This window comes from Natrix helvetica (assembly GCF_964273705.1).
Source record: "Natrix helvetica genome assembly, chromosome: 1".
Taxonomy (NCBI): Eukaryota; Metazoa; Chordata; class Lepidosauria; order Squamata; family Natricidae; genus Natrix; species Natrix helvetica.
The window spans coordinates 311,514,281-311,540,449 of record NC_138548.1 but is presented as its reverse complement, the minus strand read 5'-3'; the positions used below and the strand labels follow the sequence as shown (position 1 = coordinate 311,540,449).

The following is a 26,169-nucleotide window of genomic DNA, read 5'->3' as shown; positions in this document are numbered from 1 at the left end:
CCAACTCATTTAAATTTATTTTGCTCTCTGATATCACTTACATAGTTATAAAGCATTTTATACAGAATGTATGGGATCCATTTTGCCACTGGGACACAAAAGACCACAAGAAAATCTAGATGATCCAGAGGCTTTCCATCTTGCATTGGACTGCCTAGTAACGGTTCAAATATGTCCAAGTGCGGTTGTAGTTGTAATCCAGAAGTTGCTCAACAGGTCCTGAAAAAGAACCAATTTGTTTGAGATACCGTAAAGAAACTCCTGGCATTACTTGATAAGCTTGAAAAGAAGAGCTAGATAGAAGTTTTATTGGTTTTCTATGAACCATTGTCAGATCGGATGTAACAATACTTCTCTGTTCAAGGTTTCCAAGTAGCCTAAACCCTCTGAATATAAATTAGATTCAATAATTTATCAGAATTCAAGTCAGGCATTTTGAGAAAAGTTGGCATTTGAGGGTGAGGAAGATTTTATCTCCTATTTCTTTGGAAACTGCCTTCAAAGAGCTTTGCTTCAAAGTTTCAGACAGAATCTTAACAATTGCACTGGATGGTGGGGGAAATCACCAGTGGTTCTAAATAATCTCTCTGTTCAGGCAAGTTTCAAGAGAAAGCTTTTCTGGGCTGACAGGTAAACATTGAAGGTACAACTACAAGCAGATAATTCATGTCGTAGGACAAATTTGATCTCAGAAATAACATTTTCACAAACATTCTTGGCGTCCAATTTCATTATGGCTGTCTTAGAATGGTGGCATGCAGATCTGGGATTATACTGAATTCAGTTTTGTCATAAATAACCAGAACATGATCTGGGAAAGTTAATCTGAAGCATTTTTAACACACCAAAATGACAACAGATTGTTTCCTCCTTCTTTAGCAATCAGAACTCAAAGCCTATCAACTTACCAACTCCTGCAACAACTGGACATTTGTCATATACGTATTTACTGCAGACATCCTGAACCATTTTGGTATTAATTTCCTAGAAGACAGAAAAAATTAGATGTACTTTCAGAAGAAAATTAGACAATTTGCTAATTACATACAATGACTATCAACCAAAATTGTACGTCATTAGCAAAACTCAAATTGATATTGCTCTGATCTTCATTTGTCTGAAACGGTATAGGGTTTCCTGCCTAGGCAGGGGGTTGGACTAGAAGACCTCCAAGGTCCCTTTCAACTCTGCTATTGTATTGTATTGTATTACTTGAGTGTGTTCTAAGAATACAATATTCTCTTCAAAAATACAGAACACCTTCATAGATTACTTCCTTCAGTGATTACCTGAATCAGAAACCAGCACCTCAACAAATTAGAACTCCTTGAACTTCATGAGAAACATCACAAATTTCTTAAGGATTTTTGCATGTTGCCAGATAGGCTCCAGAATTGCAGAAAACTGACATACCAGCCTTGATATTGTAGTACTGAGTAGAATGCCATGTCTTAGCATTTATCAAACAGTAATGCAAACACTAAACAGCACCAGTTCGATTATACAAAAATAATCGGCCATGCTACCATCGCCAGGCTTCTGAGTTCATCAAAGCCTGGCACTCCACAAGCAATTCCATCAACAGACACACTGACCTACAACCAGCCTATGAACTCCTCAGACTCCAAATCAACCACACAACCAATCAGAGACAGCACCAATCCTCAATCAACCCATGCAACCCCCCCCCCCAGTTCATTCCCTAATGGCCCTGATGTAATCTCCTTATTACGCCCACCACAAGACTCATTGATGACTCACAGCTGACCCATCACAAGACCCTCACTTGACACACCCACACCTGAAGCTCTTATAAACAGAAGAACACTGACGTTGACATGCCCTAAACTCTGCTGAAGATGTTACCTAGTCTAGTTACGAAACATTTGGGAGCCAACCCACAAGCTCGCAGAACGAACCTTCACCCTCATCTTACACCTGAGCTACAGATATTCACCATTATTGCAAAATAATGCAAATAACTACTGTTTCAGTTATAATCTAGTAATGCAAGAAGATTAGTGAAATTAAGCTTCCTCTTTCATCAAACAAAGCAATAATACTTACAGAAATTCTGGCATCCCATTCTGCCAAAGGTATCCGACGCCCATAGCTCAGCAGCTGGGTGGCAATACTCTCACACATTGGAGTAGTACCTGAAAAATAATAGTGGATTGTCAATGGAGTCATTCAGTGTCTTTTCAAGAAGTGAAGCAGATTCCACAATACACAAACAATTATATATTATTATTTCTTCAACCTGCAGCTAATGAATGCCATTCAAAAATTCTTGTAGTCAGGTATTTCATATAGGACGTTACTAGTATGCAAGCTTTGAAGTTCTTCATCCTCAATATTACCCAAAAAGCAGAAGATGAGGAAGGGCTGATGTTTGGGCCTGATGTTTGAGTCAACCACCTGCCTTTCAAAGCTAATCTCAAAACATAAATTGTGGACTGAATATTTTTTAGAGGTAGAAATTATTAGTATCAGGCTACACCTAGCATGGAGGGATAAAGACTGTGGTTGCTTCCAACTTTAAAAATACACCCTGTCTCTTGTTCATGGGAAAATGCACAGAGAGAAGTAACAATGAAACACTTTTCATAGTAACTTTGTGCTACCCTACCAAATGCAGAAAGAAACTGTGTAGATAAACAGTTAACTAAATCAAATTGGTCTACAGTTTATTGCTTAATAGAGGGTCAAACGTTAAAATTATTTCTTCACCCTGCAGCATACTATGCATAATCAAGCACCAACAATGCCTGCCATTTATTATTACTGTTATTACTATTATTGCTACTATTATATTTTCTATTTGGAGATTTAATTTCATTGCTAAAATAGTAAGCTTAGACAAATAAGATTAGATGTAGTAAATGAGACATGTTCGCATTATTTGTGTAGTCACATTGTTATACACACGTTATAAATTTCCACAATAACATGCTTATATATTTTGGAACACCTGGGAATAGTGTTGTCCCTTTGTCCAAGTAATGTGCAAAAAGAGGTTTCACTGTGTGTGCATCTACCGTATTTATTCGAGTATAACGCGCACACATGTATAACGCGCACCCCTAATTTTCGATTAAAAATCGGTATAAAATTTTGTTTCACACCAAGCATTGTAATTGACAAAAAAACGTTGTTGAACACGTGCGGCCATGATAAAAATCATTTATTGACAACGTAAACTGGTATAAACACAATACCGAAATAAAATTACCGGTAACAATATTTATTTAAAATGCTTCAAAGTCAAATTCATCATCAGATACACTAAAGAGTTGTTCCCATTCTACACTGAATTGTACAAAAGCAATGCTTACCGTAATGTGTGAGCTAGGCGAGGAAATGAAGCGGCGACCATACAGCGGATAATAAGAATTCTCACCCCCAGTTCGGGCCGCCCACTGTACGCGACGAGGGGACGTTTTTTTTTCTTCGCCCTCGCATACAGTGAGCGGCTGCAGCCCGGAAAAGGCGCAGTGCGAATTTACAATTCGCCTGCGCCCTCAATGGACCGGCCGCCACTGCCACCCCACCCCTCGTTTATAACACGCACCCAAACTTTGATTTCTTTTTTTGGTAGACAATTTTGCGTGTTATACTCGAATAAATATGGTATATTTATATACAAACATAAAGCCATATAAAATACAAATAACAGAAATTGAAGATAGCAAGATTATCTTCAGAAACAGTATTTCATAGAAGGGTGTGTGTCTTCTAAAACAACGGCTTTGGTAACATGTATGTATCATCTAAAAAATAAACTATGCTTCTGAAAGTGCAGTTTCTGTTTTTTTGATAAACTTCCTGATTGCTTGGAGCTAATAAGGTAATATTCTTTATAGTGGATGGTGGACTACAAATTTCCCAGGGAGACTGACAGGTGCCTTCTATAAAGCCAAAAGGAGCAGGAAGTTACATAACTCAAACAAAAAAAGAGACCCGTGGGGTCTGGGCTTGCAGGTTTACCTTCTGCAGAATGTTCAATTTAGACATCAGAATGTGCTGGGTGGCACAGAAGAAAGACTAGCAAACATTTTAAATAGAGAGGAATTCAGGGGAAATGTTACTTTCATTACACTTTTCGCAAGAAAGAAAAGCCTGCTCAGGAGGTGTTAAAATTGAAACTGCATTAGGACACACACCATCTAGTTGGGCCACCAAGTTCCTTCGAAGAACTTTTTTGCCTCTCTCCAAGTCGTGTTCGGGCAAGTCAGTGCAAATGCGCATCCTGTACAACGAACAGAGTTGAAGAAAGATATTAATCAAATGTAATACATCTTTAAATGACAATTCCCTTCCATTTTAGAAAACCTATGCTTGTTGATAGCAAGGAAACTAGGTTTGTTATTCTACATCAGGGGTGTCAGACTGGAGGGTCGGATCAGCATTGTACTTCTCCTCCGTAGGTTGGCTTGGGAGGGGGGGGCAGACAGGACAGATGCCTCCTGCAGTACCCTGCCAGTCAAAATGGGCCACGGGGAGGGGGGGAGCACACGGCCCCCTGTGCCCCATTTTGGCTGCCAGAGGCACTGCAGGCCAATCCTTTGCTATTTCCAGGCTGGCCCCGCAGGCCAGATTTAAGCACCCCGCGGCTGATTTTCACACCCCTCTTCTACATAAAAGCTGAAGGAAGAAGATCATCACAGTAGAAACATATAGACAGATGAAACAGAAAGAGTAGTATACACTTGAGCTAATATTTAAATCAAAACTCTCTGTAGAGGCATAACAAATACAATTAGATTCTAATATAGAAGCTGCAATACAGTATATCACACTAGGATCTTTCAGAAGAGGTTTTGAGATTATTTTGCTTCTGCTTCATTTTCCCATTTGCAAATATTTTTTTCCCATTAATCCTTGGAAAGCTATTTCCTGAAGTCCATTTTCAGGCCCATATAGCACCATTTTCTTACAAAATAAAAATAACAAAACCAAAATGAAACCATCCTTACCATTCATATCTTCCCCAATCACTTGAGTGTAAAATATTTAAAGGACCCGTGACAAAATAAAAACCAAAAAGTCCTGTATCAGAGTAGGAAAGGTTGAAGGTCTGGAAACTTTGACAGAGGTTATGCTCCGCAAAATCAGCAGCCATTTTGCTGTACAGATTCTACAAACAGATAGTTAAGATTTACTTTGCAAAAATGAAGACATAGCTCATTACCAACAAAGTATTCATTCACAGTAATTAACTTTGAAATAGCCAAGTGATGAAGCCTAACGAAGTCATTAGAGAATTTCTTAAACATAACACGAAAAAAATCCTTGCCACAGAATTCAGATACCATAATGCAAATCAGCACCTGTCCAACAAAATTGGATTCCTAGAAAAAATAAACTGAATGCAAAAAGGGACTTTACTTAAACCAGAATATTAGCTATGCTGTTCATCTGTAACTTTAGAGAAATTAAATCAGCAGTAGATAATCAAGTGTTCCGGATCAGAATGGCTAGTGGAAGAAGGAATGCTCCAAGTTGGCAAAGATTCCTGAAAATTTCAGGCACGGTCAAGAAATGGATCATCATACAAATCAACTCAGAGTTCTCACTCAAGGCATAAAATATCAGGTACTTCGGACACATTATGTAAAAACCCAGCTTTCCGGAAAAGGCTCTAATGCAGGGAAAGGTGGTAGATAAAGAGAAGATGATGATGACCAACAACAAGATGGATGGATTTAGTTACAATGGACATGGGTGCACTAAAGAAGACTTGAAGGACCAGATTAGGGACAGATTGTCATAGAGGAAATGTATCTATGTGGTTGCTAAGTGTCAACACTGACATCATAATCAATCAAAACGAACATGCCAATCACGATGCCTTACCTTACTTCCACCAAAGGTAAGGTCGTAGCGTCCTATGATTGAATTAATTAACAGGAGAACAAGGTTGTCTGGGCTACCCCAGCCAGGCCCCTCCACTGCGAAAGCAACGTGAGCCAAAGGTAATTCATCATCTCTGACTGTGACCTAAAATGTGTATGAAGCAAGAAAAGAGAATAAAAAGCCCAGTCTTATCTTTTTGCAGATAACATTTCCCTTTTTATTTATTAAACCAAAACCAAAACAGAGAATTCATGTTTTATTTTTAAAATATTTTCATCCCACTTTTTTTAAATGAGCATATCTTGCATTGAGAACTTGAGAGTGGCTGTGATAAGCACGGACGTTCAGCCTTCTTATTGCTGTGATAGCCAAGAAAGGGAGGCCAGGAATTTAAGTGAAGAAGTGAACACAAAGAAAGGGCCAATATTAATACCTTAACCTGCTTCAACACTAAATGTATTTCAGATGTAAAATAAGTAGCTACTTCGCAGGAAAGTGTTGAGTTGCTAAAAATAGCTATACTATGCGAGGAGAATATTCAAGGCCAGATACACATTTATTTAAATGATTTATATGGCCGCTCATCTCACAACAGTGATTCTGGGCTGTGTACAAGAAATAAAGTAACAGCTACAATCAGTAAACCATGATGCACAAGATAAAGCAATATACCTCAATGACAAAAACCTACATCAGCAGCAGAGCTTGCTTAACTTTCTGGCCAAAAGACTTGTGTGTGTGTGTGTGGGGGGGAGACAGGATAAGGGCTATCAGAATAGCCAGAGGGAAGCTCTGAGGGCCAGAGGGGCCCAACAAGATGACGTTGTTTAATAGGGAAGATCCACAGCATACTCTGATAGATCTGGCAGTCCGAGCAAAAACAATGGAAGAGCTGGTCTCACAAAGAGCTTGGCCTAGGCCATGTAGAGCTTTATAGATCAGACCTCCCCAAACTTCCTGGCTTTGGAGACCAGAGAGTGGGACGAGAGTGGGTGGTTCTGTGCAAATGGAGCGCCCACAGCTGCCCACCGCTTGTGCAAATGGAGCGCCCACAGCTGTGAGTGGGGATTCATATGTGTGTGCTCACCCAGCATAGAGAGTCTTCCCACAGCCAGCCCACAACCATAGAGTGTAGTCCCAGAGCGGTCTCTGCCAGAAGACTCGGCAGCGGATCTCGAGTTTGGAAGACTGTTAGGCTCGGAGCATGGTGGCGCCGGCGGTAACAGGGCTGTGGTGGAGCCCTGGCCCAGCCCTGCAGGGAGAGCTGGGCATGGTGAGGCTGGGAGGCATACGAGCTGGAGGCAGAACAAGTGCTCGCGCAACCTCTCTTTCCAGCCGGGCAGAGCGCCATGCGGCTTAGCACCTTTGGGATATTACTGGGTCGGTGAGTGGCCTTTCCAGCTGGAAAGGGGCGTTGCTGGGCAGCTGCTCATGAGCGTGGTCACCTCATGGCGGCTTTGTTGCACTGTTGCATCAGCGCAACACAGCTGTTTGCCCGAGACTGTACCCAGCTCTTCGGGTGCCCGCTCGCAAGAGAGCAGCCACCCGGCAACCCCAAACCAATAAGCCTCCCCCCCCATAAGGCCCAAGCAAAAAAAAATTTTTTTGGGGGGGGGGGGGGCAAAAGAAAATAAGATCCTGTCTTATTTTCGGGGAAACATGATAAGTAAAATTTCTATTGCATTTATTTCCATGCACATTTTATTTTATGATAATGCCAGGCCAGGAAGACTCTTACCTGACTCCCACTGAAACGACTTCGGGACAAAATAGGTACGGTACCACTTTTGTAATTAAGAGGAGCATTGCTAAAATGCTGCTGGGCAAGATCCACCAGCTCTTTATGACCAACATCTATTAAAAAACAGGGTCCATATGAATACTGTTTCTTCCAACAGAGGATGCTAAGAGAGAAATCTTTGCTAAACAGCTGCAAGCTATTCTTCAAATTGATATAAAATTAAAACATCCCCACTCATAACTTTTTCTGAACATACCCAGTGAAATCTCCTCTGGATGACAGCCCATTTAACAGACTCTACAACTTAGATCGTGGCTACAGGCAGTAGTAGCAGAATCTTAAAAGTCTGTATTTTTACTCCCCTCCCTCTTATACCCCAGCAAATAACAGTACATCCATTCTGAGCTTCTTTCGCATTCTTTTTCTGTTTCTTGGGCTTAATGCGTTTTCTATCATTATTTCTGCATAGTTTCTCAAGGCCAACTCTGTGGCTCTCTATACTAGGCCCTTGGTTCCATTAGAAATGGTAGCTCGGATGGTAGATGTTGGGGGTGGTTTTTTTCTCTGAGCTTGTTTGGAAATTAAACAACAAGCTTGGAGAACAAACTACCACTAACCCTTTGGTTCTATTGTCTATTCCTAGTGATAGCATTTTTTTACTGCCTTCCTATAATTTCAGTCCATTATTTGGGGTTCCTCAGTAGAGCATTTGGGGGCATTTTGGTTCATGCACAGCATGAAGATATTCTGGATAGAAATTATCGGGGGGGGGGGGGGGGGACAGAAGGGAGAGAACAGTGAAAAAGCCAAAGATATCAGTGGTAGAGGAAGAGGCCACTCCCCTTACAGCAGCCTATTTCCCAGAGAAGTCCATCCCCAACTTTTCCAGTGCTTTGCTTCTGCCATAATAGAAATGTGTATATTCCCCTGGTTTACTTTTTTAGGGCTGAATCTGACTCGATGTGCTTCATTATCCTAAACATATATCTTTGCTTGTATCATATAGTCATGATTACACCCCTCTAGCATTAGAGCTTATTTATAAAAGATGACATTAAAAGAAGACCAGCTTACACTAACCTCCAGCAGCTACTAGGACCATGCGAGGTGCTTTGATATGAATTCCCATGTATTCTGCTATATCTGAACGAGTCAATTTCCTAGAAGAAATAAAATACTTTTAATAATTTACAATTTGTAAAAAGTATGGTGTTGTGTTGAATGTGATATCTGTGAGCTTAGAAACATACTGTCTTTTCATTTTTTTTAAACATATATATTACTTAGTATAATCTAGGGCTGGGCGCCATATTAAAATCGAAAGGGGCAAAAACCTTTTTGAATGTCCAAGAGGACTCTTCAAACCAACTGTCTTCCTTGGATTGCTCTGCATCTGTGTAGAGAAGCCATGAAAACACTGAAAAAGACACAATAACTTTATGTGCCATCTTGTTCTTCTGTCCAAGGTAGCAGCTGGAACTGGAGTTGATTTTACGATTTGGGAAAGGTTCAACTTTGTATTATGTTGGTTTTAATGTTGGATTTACTATTTTGCCTTTTTTACGTATGCTAACTCTTTGCCCCAATAGGATTTTTCAACTTAAATGTGTCTTAGAAATATTTTACAAAAGCCATCAGGTGTCTCTTTTGTTTTATACCAACTTCAGCAGTATGAGGATAATGCTGAACTAATTTCAGAAATACTAAGTGAAGGGAAAAAAAACACAGAATTATTTAAAACAAAGTTCGAACATCTTCCTCACATATTCTCTCAGAATTTGATGCATATATATGTTGTGCACGCACCAGACATTTCCACAGATCTCCATGGAATCTGAGTAAATTAATTTAAAAAGTAATCATGCCTGGAGAAGACCAGTTTCCAGCAAAGCTATTTTATCTCATTTTGCAGAAGGAACTGAGACGGAGGAGAAAACATGGAGGGATATGAGTCTGCAATGAGCAAAGAACTACAATTGTGTGACTGTGTACTTCCGTTTGTGTGATGTGGAAATGTCAGTTGGTCTTACCTGAACTGCATGTCTCGAAGGTGGCGTGGGAGTAGTCACAGCTGGGTATTAACACGGCCCATTTGCCCGGAGACTGAGGTAAATCTTGAGGCCACATTTCTGCTCCTCCTCCTTACTCCCCCAGATTAACCGATGGTCTGGTTGAAGAGACACCTGGGAAGGAAGGGAGCAGGACGGACGGACACACACACACACACACATACACACCTTTCCCAGTCCCTGACTGACCAGAACTAATTACTCAGGCCCCTACGCGCAGAGCCCACCTAACAGGTGGGACTACTCCCACGCCACCTTCGAGACATGCAGTTCAGGTAAGACCAACTGACAGTCTCTGAAGTGGGGCATGGGAGGGGTCACAGCTGGAACATACCAAAGCTAGATGTCCATAGGAGGGATCATTGGGCCTGAGTCCCTCGAGAGTCCAGGACTCCCTGCAGAACCCGCCTCCCGAAGGCAGCCTCCGCGGAGGCAGAGGCATCCAGCCGGTAGTGTCTGATGAATGGCGAGGGCGGCTGCCATTCAGGCAGCTGCTCTGCAGATCTCCTCAATGGGTGCCTGGGTGGCCCAGGCCGTGGAGGTGGCCGCACTCCTGGTGGAATGAGCAGTGATGCCCTCCGGTACCTGGAGCCCTTGTGCCTCATAGTCCTTGGAGAGGGCTAGTCTGATCCATCTGCTGATGGTCGCCGGAGAGAACTTAGCTCCTCGGGTTGAAGGTTGGAAGGAGACGAAGAGCGCCTCCGACTGCCTGAAGGCTGCCGTGCGTTTCAGTTATATGCGCAGGGCCCATCTTATGTCCAGGCAATGCCAGGACTTTTCCCTTTCCCTGGAGGGGTTCGGACAGAAGTCCGAAAGAACTATCTCATGAGCCCTATGGAAGGGAGAGTTGATTTTGGGTATGAAGGCAGGGTCAAGTCTGAGGACGACCCGGTTGTCGTGGAAGGAACAGAAATCCGCCTGTTGGAAAGAGTGTTAAGCTCGGGCACCCTCCTGGCCGAGGTGATCGCTACCAGGAAGACTACCTTGAGGGTCAGGAACTTTAGGCTCACCTCCCTCAGGGGCTCGAAAGGAGCCTCCAGCAGTGCCTGGAGCACTATGGGAAGGTCCAAGGTGGGAAAGAGGTGGACCGCTGGTGGCCGAAGGTTCACTGCCCCTCTGAGGAATCACCTTATGACGGGGTGCTGCGACAAGGAACAGAAGACCGCCCCACCCAAACTGTGGCTAAGGCTGAGACCTGCCTCATGTGGGTACTGTGGGCCAACCCCTTCTCTAGGCCTTCCTGGAGGAAGTCCAGTACCTGGGACACAGAGGCCGAGGTCTGGTCAATCCCCGCAGCCCGGCACCAGGTCGCAAAGGCGGCCCAGGACACGTTGTAGATGCGGGTGGTGGAACCCTTTCTGGAAGCCTCAATGGTCCTGATGACCCTGGCGGAAAAGTGGGCTTCCCTTAGCTGCTCCCGCTCAAGCGCCAGGTGGTCAGATGGAGCCACAGTCACAGGGCAACCTCCCCCTGTGGGATCCTCCAGTGGGGTAGCTTCAACATGTCCACCAGATCTGCGAACCAGGACGACGGGGCCAATAGGGGCCACTAGGACGACCTCGGCCCTTTCTACTACTAGCTTCCTCAGGACCCAGGGGAGGAGGGGAAGGGGAGGGAAGGCGTAGAGGAGGCCTGCCAGCCATCTGCAGCGTAGGGCGTTGGTGTCCACTGCTCCTCGAGATGGGAACTTTGAGATGAATCTTGGAAGCTGGGTGTTCGACGGGGAGGCGAAGAAATCCACTGTCAGCCGATCGATCTCTGGCAGATCTGTTCGAAGATTCTGGGATGAAGCTGCCACTCCCCGTTGTCCACTGTCTCTGCTGAGCCAGTCCACCTGTTGGTTCTCTACCCCGGAGATGTGCTTCGCCTGGATCGATCGGAGGTTCCATTCCGCCCAGCTCCCCAGCCGAAGAGCTTCGTTGCGTAGTGCCTTGGAGTGCTGCCTTCCTTGGCTGCCACGTTGTCCGTCAGGACCAGGATATGCCAACTGGAGACTGCCTTGAAGTGCCGAAGGGCTAGGTGGATCACTCTGATCTCCAGCCAGTTGATGTTCTTCCACAGGTCCGTTGGGGTCCAGTGGCCCTGCGCTAGCTGGGACTCCAGGTGTGCCCCCAGCCGAACAGTCACTGAGTCAATGATGGTCCCTAAGTGTTGGAGCCTGGTGGAGGGGGCCAGATGGCTCTTCTCTACGTTAATGGAGAACCCTAGGGACCTCAAGGTGCTGATTGTGATACCCAGATCCTCCTCGACCCTGGCAGCTGACTTGGCCAGGACGAGAATATCATCTAGGTAGCAATGTAGCCGGACTGGGATGGAACAGAGGTGCCCCACTGCTGCGGCCAATACCTTGGTGAAGGTTCCGGGGGCCGACGCTAACCCAAAGGGAAGGGTCCTGTATTGATAGTGGGTACCCTCATGGGAGAATCTGAGGAACCTAAGGTGCTCGGGGGCGATCATGATGTGTAGGTAGGGCTCCGTGAGGTCTATGGAGGCTAGGAAGTCCCTTGTCGGATACCTTCCAGGATGGACTTGAGGGAAGCCATCTTGAACCAGCGGTAGACCAGTCTGTAGTTTGCTGGGGAACTCCCTCCTTGCAGCCTTAGAGGTGCTCTTCTTGGAGGTAGACCTCCTCCTGGTGACTGGAGGAACCTCCCTGGATGTCCCCTCGCCTGGATCAGAGTCCTCTGGGGATCTAGGGCCAGCTGCTCCCCTGCTTCTCGTGGCCTCTGCCACAATCCTTACTCACGGTCACGCTCACCACCTCGCTCCTGTTGTGCCGGCCTCGGCTTGATTGCACATCCTACGCCTTTAAGAGTTCCGCTTGCCTTGAGCTGCCGATCCGCGGTGCGTTTGCTGGCCTACTGCCAAACAGTTGGGCCCTCCCCGGATTACTGGCGGAGCAAGGACCAAAGAACTCCCTCCCGGGTTCCGGCGGTGGCTTTTGAGCACCCGCGGCGTCTGTGACCAGGCACGCCAACTACGCGCTCCACTCACATGCTCCTCTCAAGATGGCCACAGTCCAAGATGGCAACCACCGAACATGCAGTCTGAAACTGCTCCGATCGGTTGTCTTCCGCCATCCCTCGGACTTCCTGCGATCCTCCGGCCGGCTGTGACTCCTCGGGGATCGCATCGAGCAGCACCTGTGGCGTGCGACTGAAGCCCCCCTCCCCACAACCACCCAGCCGCTCAGAGGCGCTTTGCTAGTGCAGCAAGCTCCATCTGTGCAAAGCTAGCAATCAGAGAAGCGCAAGTGAGGAGAGGTGGTCAGAAGTTGAAACAATGGAAAGGTAAGTAATCTTCAAATCGAAGGGAGAGTCAGAAAAGTACTCCTTCTGGGCCAAAGACTGAGGTTAATCTGGGGGAGTCAGGAGGAGCAGAGGTGTGGCCTCAAGATTTACCTCAGTCTCCGGGCAAATGGGCCGTGTTAATACCCAGCTGTGACTCCTCCCACGCCCCACTTCAGAGACTGAAAAATATAAAATACAAGGCTGGAAGTGAGAGAGGATGTTATGCTAGTGAGTCTGGATTGGGAAAGAGGGTCAAAAGCAACTAAGTGTTTTAAGATGTAGATTTTTAAGAGCGGTTTCTGAGTGCTTAAGGCAAAGTTTAAGAACCCCCATTTTAAAGGATTGTACTAATAAAGATTTAGCTGTAGTTTGTAACAATGAAAACTTATTTCACCACTGTATGAGACACAGACAAAAAAACATTCAAGTACTCCTAGTGACTTACTGCCTTTCTTAAAAATAGCTGGTGAAAGAAGCCAAGCAACAGCTTATTAAGGGTCATAGCTTCTTTTTTAGTACATGTGTATATGTGCACGTATAAGTTATCTACAGGCAATATTTTATAATTATGCCTTAGCCATGTGGGTATTAGCATAAGAGCTAACACATTGGATTTGAATTAAGACACTATCTTCCATCCAGGACATGGCATATAAGCGATGCTTGACCAGGGTCTGGGATGCTACACATCCTCTCCCTGACCTGTTTTCTTTGTTACTTTCTGGGAGGAGGCTTTGCAGAACCTGAAGCAGAACAAGTAGATACTGTAATAGCTTTATACCCATATAATAGCAACCTTGCTAACTCTTTTTTCTGCTATGTATTCTAAATGGTCTGTGATTAATACAGCGGTTCTCAAATAGTGGGGGGTGCCCCCCCTGGGGGGGCGCGAGGCTCCGTAAAGGGGGGCGCGAAGGCTCCCTTTCCATCTGGGTGCAACGGCGGCGAAGGCGTGGGCGAGGCATAATATATCCCGCCTGGAAGTGGCAGCACTTCGGACTGTGGATTTTCATTGGAGCCGCGGGCTGGAGCTGTGCAAGAAGCCTGCTCGGGCGGGGGTGGGAGGGAGGGAAGCATGGGACCGCCCGTCTTCGCCACCACCTCTCCTTCGCCCCTCGTACCGGGATGCCGCCAAGGGCCTGGCAGAATATATCCCGGCTGGAAGAAGCAGGACAACAGCCACCGCTACCAGGGGGGGGCGAAGGGGTGGCGATGGCGAGGACGGGCTGTCCCAGGCTTCCCTCCCTTTCCCCCCCTCCAGCCCAAGCAGACTTTTTGCACAGCTCTGATGAGTCTCTGAGCAGTCCCCAGCGCTGCCATTTCAAGCCGGGAAGCGCAACAGCCGCTGTTGGGGAAGGGACAAAGGGGCGGCGGTCGCCCGATCTTGCCACCGCCACCCCTTCGCCCCTGGTAACGGCGACTGTTGTGCTGCTGCTTCCAGCTGGGATGCCGGAGGAGCTGCTGGCAGGGAGGGAGGGAAGAAGGGGAGGAGGGCAGAAGGGAGGTGGAAGGAAGGAAAGAAAAGCAGACACGCCGGAGGGAAAGAGGAAAGAAGGCAAGCAGGCAGGAAGGAGGCAGAAGGAAGGAGGGAAGAATGGAACTGGAAGGGAGGCAGGGAAGGAGGGAGGGAGAAAGGAAGGATAGGAGGATAGGGAAAGAGGAAAGAAGGCAGGCAGGCAGAAGGGAGGGAGGTGCAAGGAAGGAAGAAAGCATAGATAAGCAGGAGGGAAAGAAGGCAGGCAGGCAGGGGGAAAGAGGAAGGAGGGAACTGGAAGGGAGGCAGGAAGGAAGGGAAGGAGGAAGGGAGGGTGGAAGGAAGGATAGACAAGTAAGAGGGAAAGAGGAAAGAAAGCATGTGACTACGGTGGGAGACGAGGAAAGACCGGTGTGCTATGTTATGCAGAGGTGTACTTATAACAATTTTATAGACAAATGATACTATTTACAGTCGTGCGGGGGGGGGGCGCGAAATGTTTTCTTCTTCCTAGGGGGGGCATGACAGAAAATAATTGAGAAGCACTGGATTAATATATGTGTGTGTACAGCATATGTATGTGCATGCATATGTACAGTATGTGATCATGAAACACCAGGCGAGATCTTCTACTAATCTTCTTTTTCAGCCTCTCCCAAAAGTTTAATAAAAATATTTATTTATTTTTTAAATAAAATATTTTAAAATATTTTCAATTCTGTTCTAGAATTTTTTAAAAATCAAACTGTCACTGGTTTTTTTTCCTTTCAATCAATTTCTTCACCCCACCAGTCATAGTTTATGTAGACAATATTTTTGAATACATAGAACACATACACATTTACATTAACTACTCAGAGATATTTCTTTAGAAGCCAAAAAAAGAAAGAAAAAAGCAGTAAGCAAGTAGAACTGTGTATTTCAGATCTGTATCATAATGCTTGCACCAGGTTGATATTGCTAGAGCAGGAAAGGCAAACCTTTCAGACTTGGCATGTCAAAAATTCAGAATATGCCTAACTTGACTCTTGGACCTCAAGTTGTCCTAGTGCTACCCCTGCCACTCAAAAAGGCCACCTCATGCTGTTCCTCAAGGGGTACAAACCTTGGAAATCGGTGCAATTGCCCCATGGCCCAGAGCTTCCCAGAAAATTGTGTGAGAACCGAATATTCTTTTGAGAATCATTGTTCTCAGATGTTGGTAAATGTTGGCTGGTCATCCAAAAACTGGTGGTGTATCACCTTTGGCATGTGTATAATAGGTTCACCATCACTGGTATAGATTCTTTAACTATAACTCCCAACACTCAGTTTCTCTAATGTATATTGTAGTAATTAAGATAAATGGCTGGCTTTTTTTGTGTGCAAATTGTTGTGTAGACATCTGCAACTTAAATGAGACTTATATTTATCTCACCCTTTCTTTCAATTAACTAACTGAAACCTGTGTGTCTTAATCATGTCACTTCTGTTCAACTCACTTTATATTTGCTGTTGTCCCTTCAGCTGTCTGGGCCAAAGCTGTGCCTTGATAAGCCGAAGCATGAAGATAATTGAAGAGGACATTAGACAGACAAGAATCGGATTCTTTCATCTCCTGAAGGATGACATTCCGCTCCTTTTCAACCTGAGAATCTTCCAAGCTGCAGTTCTGTGTTATATCAGCCAGAATCTCCATTGCTAAAAAAGACGTGCTATTGAATCATCCAGTCAAATTAAATTAAAAAGTTACCACGACATTCCAAGATGAGATAATCAAAAACAAAACTAGAGAACATTTATGGCATTGCAAGCCACGGCCAATGTCAACCCTTTTGTATCTTCTGCCCATAAATGCATTCCCCTCCTAGCCTACTAATTGTCTTCTTCTTCTGCAAATCTTTTGATTTTAACTTCAACCACCCATCTCCTTTGCTTCAGATGCCAATTGCTGAGAAAGTATAAATTATTATTACTATTTATGGAATAGCAATAGTAATGGAAGAGAATAATAGTATTACTACTACTGTTCAATGAAAGCAAACATGCAAACAAAGCAATTTTGTCAAACTCATAGACAATTGTATTACCTTTGGGAAGATCTTTGGGTAGAATTTTCATGTAGAAAGCTGTCTTTTCACGAGAGTAGTAGCTGTCAAGATGTGCACCAATGCTTTCCACTTCCTTTTCAAATTGGGCGTGAGGGTATTTACTTGTGCCCTAATAAAACATTAATAATCAATGCTGTGTTTAGTGCTTGCAGCAATTTCAGTATTTACGAAGTTCATATTATATCGCAAGGATTTTCTTTCTAAAGGGTCTATGGCCACATCAACTAAGTTAGAATACAAGCTCTGGTTTAAATGAAGACTACCTTGAGGTGGCAAATGGTGATATGGTATTACATTCATCTTAACAGACAAATTCAAAGAATCAAAATTCTAGTTTTCAGCCAATAAGATGTCCCAGAAAGCTAATGAGCTTCCTCACTGAGAAAATAGGGAGAGGAATATGAGTTTGTCAGGAAGTTCAAGAAGATAGCCCTAACAAATATTACTCCCAGGTGTCATAGCTAGATTGAGCAGGAAACAAGAAGAAATGAAAACTTTTCTAAATGCATTTACTGTATTCTTAAGAAGCAGAAGTGAAGGAACATGATTCTTCAGTCCTGGTCTGCTGTGGCAGGTTCGTGTTCTTACACAGAGAAAGTTAGAAAGGCCAAAGCTCAAAATGAACTGTACTTGGTAAGGGATGCTAGAACTACTGTGTTTCCCCCAAAATAGGACATGTCCTGATACTAAGCCCAATTGGGCTTTTCAGGGCATGATCTAAAATAAGCCCCCCCCCCCCAAATCGCAGCAAAAAGAGCGCCTGCCCTGCCTCGTACCCCACTTGCCACATGATGTAAAAAAACCGCCGGAAAGACAAGCTTTTCTTCCCTCCCTTCTGTGTCTGTCTTTGAAATCTGGAAGTGAAGCTTGGGAGGGAGTCGGAAGTGCTCTCTCCTCATGTTGGGAGAAGCACTCAATCCATGCCCCAGGCAGGCTGATAAGAGAAGGCCTTTCCTGTGATCCTGAGTCATCTTGGATGGCCTTAGCCCGGGTATCCACCCTCTCCTCCCAGCGCACGGCTGATGTGTACAAAGATGGGGTAGCTTTTCTATTCTGACTCCTTTTTCTCCAGCTACAGCCAGGACTACAAGGCACTGAAGTCGGGCATGGCTTTGAACTTGTCGGCTGAGCCGTTCCGCAGCCTGAAGTCCCAGCTTCCCCATCACCTTCATGGCCAACAAGAGAGCCCCATTGGCTACTTCCCGGGCTCACTTCAGCAACAATCGGCTGAAGCAATGAGCTCTTCACTTAAGCTAGGTGCCCCTGAGTTGGAGCACCTTAACATTCAGAACAGCAACGGTGTGATCAGCACCACTTCCACGCCACCGGGACAATGCTACTATCCATGGGGAGGAGGAAGGCTTCACTGACGGTTTCATCAAGACGCTGGACAATCTCCATAAGATGAACCACATGCCATCCCCCAATGTCTCGAATGGTAGCAGCTTCATTGGCCAGCAGCAGCTGCAGTGCCTCCCTTCCCCAAGAGTCATCTCCTATCTACACCAACCTGACCAGCTATAACTGGCGTCCTGAGTACCATGTCCAGCTTCCCCAGTGCCACCCTGAGTTACACGCCGCAGCCTCACGGCCTTGCTTTGCCCCACTCCGCACGGGGTTTCAAAGAGGAACCCCAAACGGTGCCAGATGTGCAAAGCCCGCCCGTGTCTCCCATTAACATGGAAGACCAGGAGTGCATCAAGGTGGAGGGAAAAGGCTTTGCAACTGCCTGGGCGTCACCAAATGCAGGAAGAGGAAGCTGGAGCGCATCGCTCAGCTGGAGGACAAGGTGAAGAGTTTAAAGAACAAGAATGTGGGACTGTCTAACGCGCCCCACCCACCCTACCCCATCTGCTACCTCCCAAATTGTGTCCAGGCATGAGACGCGTTTCTTACCCTTCCAGCTCTGTCGGGTCTCTTGGCCTGTCTGTGCAGGGAAACACGTTGTTGAAAACCTTCTTACCACACATCTTACCAGAGACTGGCAGCACCGTTGTGTCCAGGGAAGCACCTTGTAAAAAAACCCCTTCCCACAAGAAGTTTGATTGAACTCACGAGGTTTTTTTTTTTTTACATGTTTCCCTGGACACAACAGCGAGAGCTGGAAAGGTAAGACACGCGTCTCAGTTCTCGCCCGCCCCACCTGCCAGAAAATAATAAGCCCCCGCCCGATAATAAGGCCAAGGCCATATTTTTTTTTGGGGGGGGGGGGAGTCAAAAGAAAATAAGACCCTGTCTTATTTTTGGGAAAACACTGTATCTTTTATATATAGCCTTAAATCAGTTGTTGACTCCTGGAGACTACTTCGGCTAGGTACTCTTTTACAATATCTCTATTTTCTTTCAATTCATGTATATAATGAATCCTATTGGATAAAATCATTTATATATAGTTTTGTTAACTGAAAATGATATAAGAATTTTATTCCTTTAATTTTTTCAAAAGGCTGTAAGCTGAACAAATAATATTATCTATATAGTACCGTGTTTCCCCGAAAATACACCATGTCCTGAAACTAAACCCTTGCGACATTTTTCGCGTGCGCAAAAATATAAGCCCACCCTCGAAAATAAACCCTCTGGACAATCCCCCCCCTCCGACCAGGCAGAGCACCGCTCGCCGACCTAGCGGTATCCCGAAGGCACCAAGCCACGGGAATGAGGTGGGGGCAAAGGCGCTTGCGTTGCTTGGTGCTTTCGGGGTACCGCTAGGTCAGTCAGCGGCGCCGTGCCCAGCTGAAGAAGGGGGGGTTGCTGGGCAGCTGCTCTCTTGCGAGCGGGCTCCTGAAGAGCCGGGCACAGCCTCAGGGTCGAATGGCTGTGTTGCGCTGTCGCAGCAGCAACGCAGCAGCCATGAGGTGACCAAGCTTATGAGCAGCCGCCCGGCAACCCCCCTTTCCAGCCGGGTACAGCGCCGCTGACAACCATAGAGCGTACTTCCAGAGCGGCATCCATCCTCCGTGCTTTGAAAAAAAAAACCAAGCGGCGGACGGCGCCAGCAGCGCAGATGCCCTTCGCGCGAGCGGGGAGAGGAAAAGCCGCTGCGAAACTCCCCTCCAGCCATGCAGAGCCCCATTCACTCACCTAGGGGCATTCTGAAGGCACCGAGCCACGGGACGCGGAGGGCGGTGAACAGGCGCTCGCGTTGCTTGGTGCCTTCCGGGTACTGCTAGGTCGGTCAGCGGCGCTGTACCCGGCTGGAAAGGGGGGTTGCCGGGCGGCTGCTCATAAGCTTGGTCACCTCATGGCTGCTGCGTTGCTGCTGCGACAGCACAACACAGCCATTCGACCCTGAGGCTGTGCCCGGCTCTTCGGGAACCCAGTCACAAGGGAGCAGCCGCCCGGCAACCCAAAAATAATAAACCCTCCCCTTTAATAAGCCCAAGGCCATATTTCGTGGGTCAAAAAAATATAAGCCCCTGGCGTATTTTCGGGGAAACACGGTAGTATTTGTTCCTTAATCTTTTTCATTTAAATATAATTCAACTCATACTCATTGAAGGGACATACATTTAAATTTCAGAGTATCACGGCATACAAATGCACTGAATATGTTACCTAGTTTGGTAACGAAATGTCTACAAGAAAACCACCAAGTTCAGATAGGACCAAGACTCCACACAGAGAAATTTCTTAGGAATAAAACTGCCCTAAATAAATTTAAATCAGACTGGCAAGTGACATAATAATGACTAAAAGTCTGTTTCTGAAATATGGAAAGCCTTTTCAAGTTTCTCTGGATTCAGAGCAGTAGATAGCACAAATGTAGGAAGCAATACAATTCAATCATATTCAGCTCACCTTGAATGCCAGGTGTTCCATAAAGTTCCCAACTCCATTATTCTTCTCAGTTTCATAACGACTTCCTACGTTAATCCATACTCCAACCTGATTAAAAAAAGAATTTATTAAATATATTAAATATCAGGGCAGCTTTATAGGAAATAATCCGATAATGTATTTACATTTTTGTACCGTTGCTTTTTTTAAATTTTGTTTGATGGCCAGAGTCACTTGAGATGGGCAGACATACAAATTGAATGAATTATAATAAACTACTGAAAGCAAGAACTTCAACTACATAGAGAATAATCACCCTTAAATCCCTATTGGATATAATCTTGCCATTTAAGTAACTTCCCTTAATTTGCCTAGAAATATAGAAACTGTATGTGTCAGTACCAAGACAGTGTTTTTTTCGGTGAACAAATCAAAATCTAAGCAGAGGCTGAAAGTAACACCAGGATTTGGCCTAAAAACCAAAGGGAGGACAATCCTATGCTGGGGTACATGAGGTTTCAGTAAGCTCCCAAAATGTGCGTGGGACAGACTAAACTTCCTCTTGACCCATTCCATGTGGAAAATTTCCCTTCCATATCAAGAGTATGGCAAGTCATTGGGAAGGTTTCAGATCCCAAGTTCCATCTCTGAATATTGCTGAATTGTATCTCATAGCTATCCCAGCTAACATGGCCAATGCATTCGACAAATCCTATCAAATCCCAGCCATTCAACAACTCCTAATGTAGTCCTGAACCTGCATTCCTTTTAATACTTCTAGATCTTGTATGATTACTATATGATTACTATACCTTTTTAAAAAATTACATTAACTATAGCTGCACTATATTATAAGCATATTTCGTTGATATTGTGGATTGAGTTCCAGACCACTGTAATAAGGTGAGTATCACAATAAAGCAAGTCAAATATTTTTTTTTGTTTCCCAGTGCACATAAAAGATATGATTACGCTATACTATAGTCCAAGTGTGCAATAGCCATACCTTAAAAAGATACATATCACAGAGATGCAAAAAAATAAAAAATAATAATAATGGAAAACAGGGGAAGAGGGGAAGATGAAAAAGTGCAAGATAAAGGGGAGAAGATTCTTTTTGGTGCAGTAAAATAAGATAATAATATACAAACTTAATTTGTTACTTTTACATAATAATATATATTAGCCATTTTATTTATTATTTATTTATTTATTTTCTTGGATTTCTAAACCGCCCCCTCTCCCAAAAAGGGACTCGGGGCAGTTTAGAAATCCAAGAAAATAAATAAATAAATAATAAATAAAATGGCTAATATATATTTTGATAACAACCTAGCTAATTAGAAAAACGCAAAATCAAAGTTTCATTTTTTCCCCACCTCAACAACAAAGTGCAAAAGTGGTTTCCAAGTAGAAATGAAATTAATTGTATTCGTTAATCCAAACAATCAATTTAGCCATCTCTGCTAACTCCATCAATGTTTGCAGCCATTCAACCTTCGTGGGAATCGAAGTATCCTTCCATTTTTGTGCATAGTCTTTCTGGTATCAGCATATTCAGTATAACATCATAGTTCCATTTTTCCCCACTTCTTTATCCATTAAGTGAAAAAGAAAAGTTTTATCTTTATATTCACTTTGAGTATTAAGATGTGAATACTAACACAGTATTACTTTGCTTTATCACATGTTCACCATAAAAGGTAAAAGGTTCCTTCGTTACATTCACATTCCCAACATTCATGTGAAGTATCTTTATAGATTCTTGACAATTTATTTGGTGTTAGAATAAGCAGTTTGAATGTTATTTAAATGGTATGAATGTAAATTTTAAACCTGTCCATATGGAAAAACATTTTTCTCATTGTTCAAGCATTATATTATATCCAAAATTCTTTGCCCACTGAATCATAAAATGCTTCATATACTCATTCTCCAAGTTCAATTTCAATATCAATTTATTAAGCTTAACAATAATATGTTCAACAGACTTTCCAATAAAATATTGGAAATTTTGATATTCTACACTGAAAGAATTCTACCAAAGAAGACCTGTGCTAGCAGAAATTTCAAAGTAACCTAAAGCATGCTACAAATTCACAACATGAAATTGCAAGTCTAGCTGAGCTTTGTAACTGTTCTATCTGAATTGAAAATTAATTATAGAATACACTCACTAGTTAGACATTAAGAAAATAAAAGCAGGAATTGAAGCTATCTACAGGATAACGACCAAACTCAGAGAACTCCATAGTGATATTTCAGAAATCTTTCTGCTATCTTGGCTTTTCTACTGTGGAATCTCTGACTTCTCTAGAATAAAAAAGTATAGATTATATTTCTCTGAATAGCTTGGAAGCAATAAAAGATTCACTTGGGACTCTGCTATTCATTAAGTTGGTTTTAGAACTTTCAGTTTAAGGGAGTTATTTTATTTTGGAAATATATAAATGTAATCAGTCTAGCCACTCTATGCATCTGATGAAATGAGCTGCAGCTTAAGAAAACTTATACCTTTTAATAAAAGGTTTTACTTGTTTCCTTCCATTAAAAATATCAAGCCTGAATTGAGTATAGACCCAATTGAAAAAAACAGGAATTCCAACATTAAAAAAAACCAAATTAAAACTTACTGTACATGTAGGGTGGTTTGACTTTTCTGATGCTATTTGTAAGCCATTGTCTAAAGTAGTAACTTCTGTCTCAGGAAGATTGGATAGCACATTAGCATAGGTTGCAGTGCTGCCTCTTTTCACCAAGCCCTGCAAGGATATCTAAAAAATGTTTATTAATTAATATAATATAAAAGAACAAACATATATATTAAAATTATAGAATACCTATAACAAATTATATTTTATTCTGGGATTATATATTTCAACCACAGTATCTTATGTGTAAGTTATGACACAAATCAAGAGTAAGAAAAGTTTTTTTTAAAAAAAATCAGGCACCAGTCTATGGAAAAGGAATACATTAACTAAACATTAATATCACACAAATATATGAGACTTCAGAAGCTATACAATAAACTGCAATTATACTAAAAAGTCATAATTATTAAGAATGACTTTGACAAGAAAATTAATGAATATTTGAACACAATCTTATATTTCTCTCTGATGAACAAAGGACAATTGGAAAATACAATTGTTAGTACATATCCTCCTGAAGCAAACCAAAATAAAATTCATTTTACAATGCAGAATAATTTAATGCAAGAATATTCACTAAAAGTATTGCTTTCAAAACAAAGATCTATATTTCCAAATTGACACAAAAATATAAATATATTATTCAAAAATAAGAACACTATATGACATAAAAATATGAACAATAACCAATAAACCAAAACATATTTGCACATTTCAGATTTTTTATATAATTGCTCTGATACTTTTTGAATTAAATAATCTAATAATCTAATCCAATGTAGGCTAAAATATTAACAAAGCCTACTTGATTGAGTTTGAGTTCATACAATGTGCTAAAACCTTGCTCATTCATTCATTTGAATGACTAAAGCCACCTTGGGTGGATTCAAAACCAAACATACAGATTATACCTTACAGTATGTTGTATGTTCGTACAGTACAAATAGTTCTAAGATTCCCTAACAAGATTTATATCCCAATTTTCAAATCAGTAACATATCCATATATTCCTTAATAGCTCCTTGATAGTAGCTGCAACTTTTTCCAGACACAACTTTTTTTAATTCAGAAGGCTGAATTAAAAGGGGCAGAGATTTTATTATCATCCATTCCTTCTGCTATTGCTGACTGCTGGCTGCCAGCAGTTTGGCAGTTCAAATCTCACAGGCTGAAGGTTGACTCAGCCTTCCATCCTTCTGAGGTGGGTAAAATGAGGACCCAGATTATTGGGGGCAATATGTTGACTCTGGAAACCTCTTAGAGAGGGTTGTAAAGCACCATGAAGTGGTATATAAGTCTAGGTGCTATTGCTACTTCAAAATTTCTATTTATTGTATCTTTTCAAACAGGTCTTTGGCTAGAAATATGTGGCAATTAGGCCTGAATTCAACAGCGGAACAAAATAAGGCAGCATATAGAGAAACATTAGCATTAAGAAATAATAAGTCCCTTGGCTGTTTCCTCCTATGTCCAACTCACCCACTTGAGCTTTTATTTCCATATTCTTGGAATCGTAACACCAGCAGAAACTTAAATTGTCCTATAATGTACAGAAAACCTGCTTGTAACACAATAGCTGTGCTGCAGCAACTGCTTTCCCCTTGTCTTTTTTGCATCCCCAATAGCCTAATAGATTTGAGCTGCAGTCACCATGATTTTCACAGCCCGGCTTTAATATTACTATCCCATGATAGGATATAAATGAACAATAACAGTGATGAGCTGGTCTGCAGGCTAAGGGGGTGAAAACTGCCCCCTTTCAACATTTGGAAACAAGTCCCCATTTATTCGAATCCACTTCATGTATTCCTAACCATGTTTATACTTATATCTGTTATCTTATACATGCTTGACAAATAAATAAATAAAAGGTTTGGGCCATGCTCTCCAGGCACTGCCACTACTCCTCAGCTGCCAAAACAAGCCGCCCCACGTGCTGGCGAGGGAAGGCGGGATGCTTCATCCTTAAACGGGGCCAAGCAATGTGGCCGTCTGTCCAGTGACTCTCATTTACCACGATCTGCTTTGTCCAGGAAAAGCTAAAACGTGCAGGGGAAGGCTCGTGCCTTTTTTTGGGTCCCAAAAGCCAGGTCTCCTGCAGGAGCAAGGAGTTCGACTAGATGACCTCTAAGGTCCCTTCCAACTCTGTTACTGTTTGCATTAAAGAAAGGCTCGCAGCATTACCGCCCAAAGGGTAAAAGCTGGAGCAGAATGGCTCAAAGGGCGTAAATATCTGCCGGTATTTTATTTTTTCCGGAGAACGCCCGTTATTCGGACCGAGGGAGCGTTTCCCCCGACCGCCCTTTCCTTCCTGTGACCTTCGAGGACGGTGAAGGAGGCGACGCACAGTCTGGCGGACTCCGCCCGTCTTCCCCGATCGGCTTGCTTCCCCCCCCCCCTAGGCACCCCTCCTCGCCCCTTTGCCAGGGATCCAACCGGGCACCGACTCACCGGTGCGCAGGAGCCCCGAAGGAGAGCCCGGCTAGCAACACAACCCAGAGCCCGGTACACCGACCCCGCCGCCATCTTGCCCCTGACAGGAAGGCCAACTGCGCCTGCGTGCTGCGTGAGTTCCAGGGAAGCGCAAGCGCAAGTTCCAAAGGTGGGGGGGAGGGGGCGGTCCCTAGGAGGAGGAAGAACCCTCTTGTGCTAAGGCAGAGGTCTTCAAACTTGCCAACTTTTAAGACTTGTGGACTTCAACTCCCAGAATTCTCCAGACAGCATCATCATCATCATCTTCATCATCTTCATCATCATAATACTGTTAGAAGCGCGAGTCTTTGAATGGTTATAATTCTATAATTCTATCCTGCTGTAGCTCCTCCTGACCGTGGTGACCCAATGAGATCGTTGACATTTTTGAACGAGAAAAGCAATGTTAAATCAGAACTGTTGAAAAAATCTAGGATAAAACTATTGATAAAACCCCACTCAAAAAAGCAAACAAAAAAACATCAAGGTCGGCGAAGACATGATTGGTCACTCTTGCTAGCCCATCTATATTTTCTATGATGTTTTTAAAAAAACATTCTTCCTTGTTATTTATATGCATAGATTTTTATTTAAATGAGTTACTTTATCTGGGCTGTGCTAATACTTCACATAATCTTTTTTTTTTTTTAAAGAACTTGTCTACCTTTTATTACAGAGGTTTTCAACCTTGTCAACTTTAAAAAAAATATTTTATTTTTATATAAACAATCCATTTCCCAGTG

At 43.4% G+C, this 26,169-nt stretch overlaps 1 protein-coding gene and 1 pseudogene across 2 annotated transcripts; one reads left to right on the top strand and one right to left on the bottom strand.

Annotated features, from left to right (window-relative positions):
- UQCRC1 (ubiquinol-cytochrome c reductase core protein 1) lies at positions 1 to 25,549 on the bottom strand. The gene is made up of 13 exons (XM_081939855.1): positions 25,406 to 25,549; positions 22,934 to 23,074; positions 20,322 to 20,408; positions 16,500 to 16,629; positions 15,912 to 16,110; positions 8,678 to 8,757; positions 7,595 to 7,710; positions 5,857 to 6,000; positions 4,977 to 5,137; positions 4,164 to 4,249; positions 2,068 to 2,156; positions 909 to 984; positions 1 to 219 (listed from the first exon to the last, which is right to left on the bottom strand). The coding sequence occupies exons 1-13, from the start codon at positions 25,478 to 25,480 to the stop codon at positions 155 to 157; spliced, it is 1,449 nt and encodes a 482-aa protein (XP_081795981.1). The 5' UTR covers positions 25,481 to 25,549; the 3' UTR covers positions 1 to 154.
- On the top strand, positions 17,543 to 18,402 carry LOC309384143 (transcription factor JunB-like; annotated as a pseudogene). Its single transcript has one exon. The product of its transcript is annotated as a transcription factor JunB-like (transcript).
- Positions 25,550 to 26,169: the final 620 nt, after the last annotated feature.

What these genes read in the sequence shown, in the direction of transcription:
- UQCRC1 (XM_081939855.1), bottom strand. Translation starts at nt 25,480, where the DNA reads ATGGCGGCGGGGTCGGTGTACCGGGCTCTGGGTTGTGTTGCTAGCCGG. An exon ending in GGTCCTAGTAGCTGCTGGAG is followed by an intron (nt 7,711 to 8,677) that starts GTTAGTGTAAGC and finishes GTTTTTTAATAG; the next exon opens with ATGTTGGTCATAAAGAGCTG. An exon ending in TTACCTTTGGTGGAAGTAAG is followed by an intron (nt 5,138 to 5,856) that starts GTAAGGCATCGT and finishes ATCTGTTTGTAG; the next exon opens with AATCTGTACAGCAAAATGGC.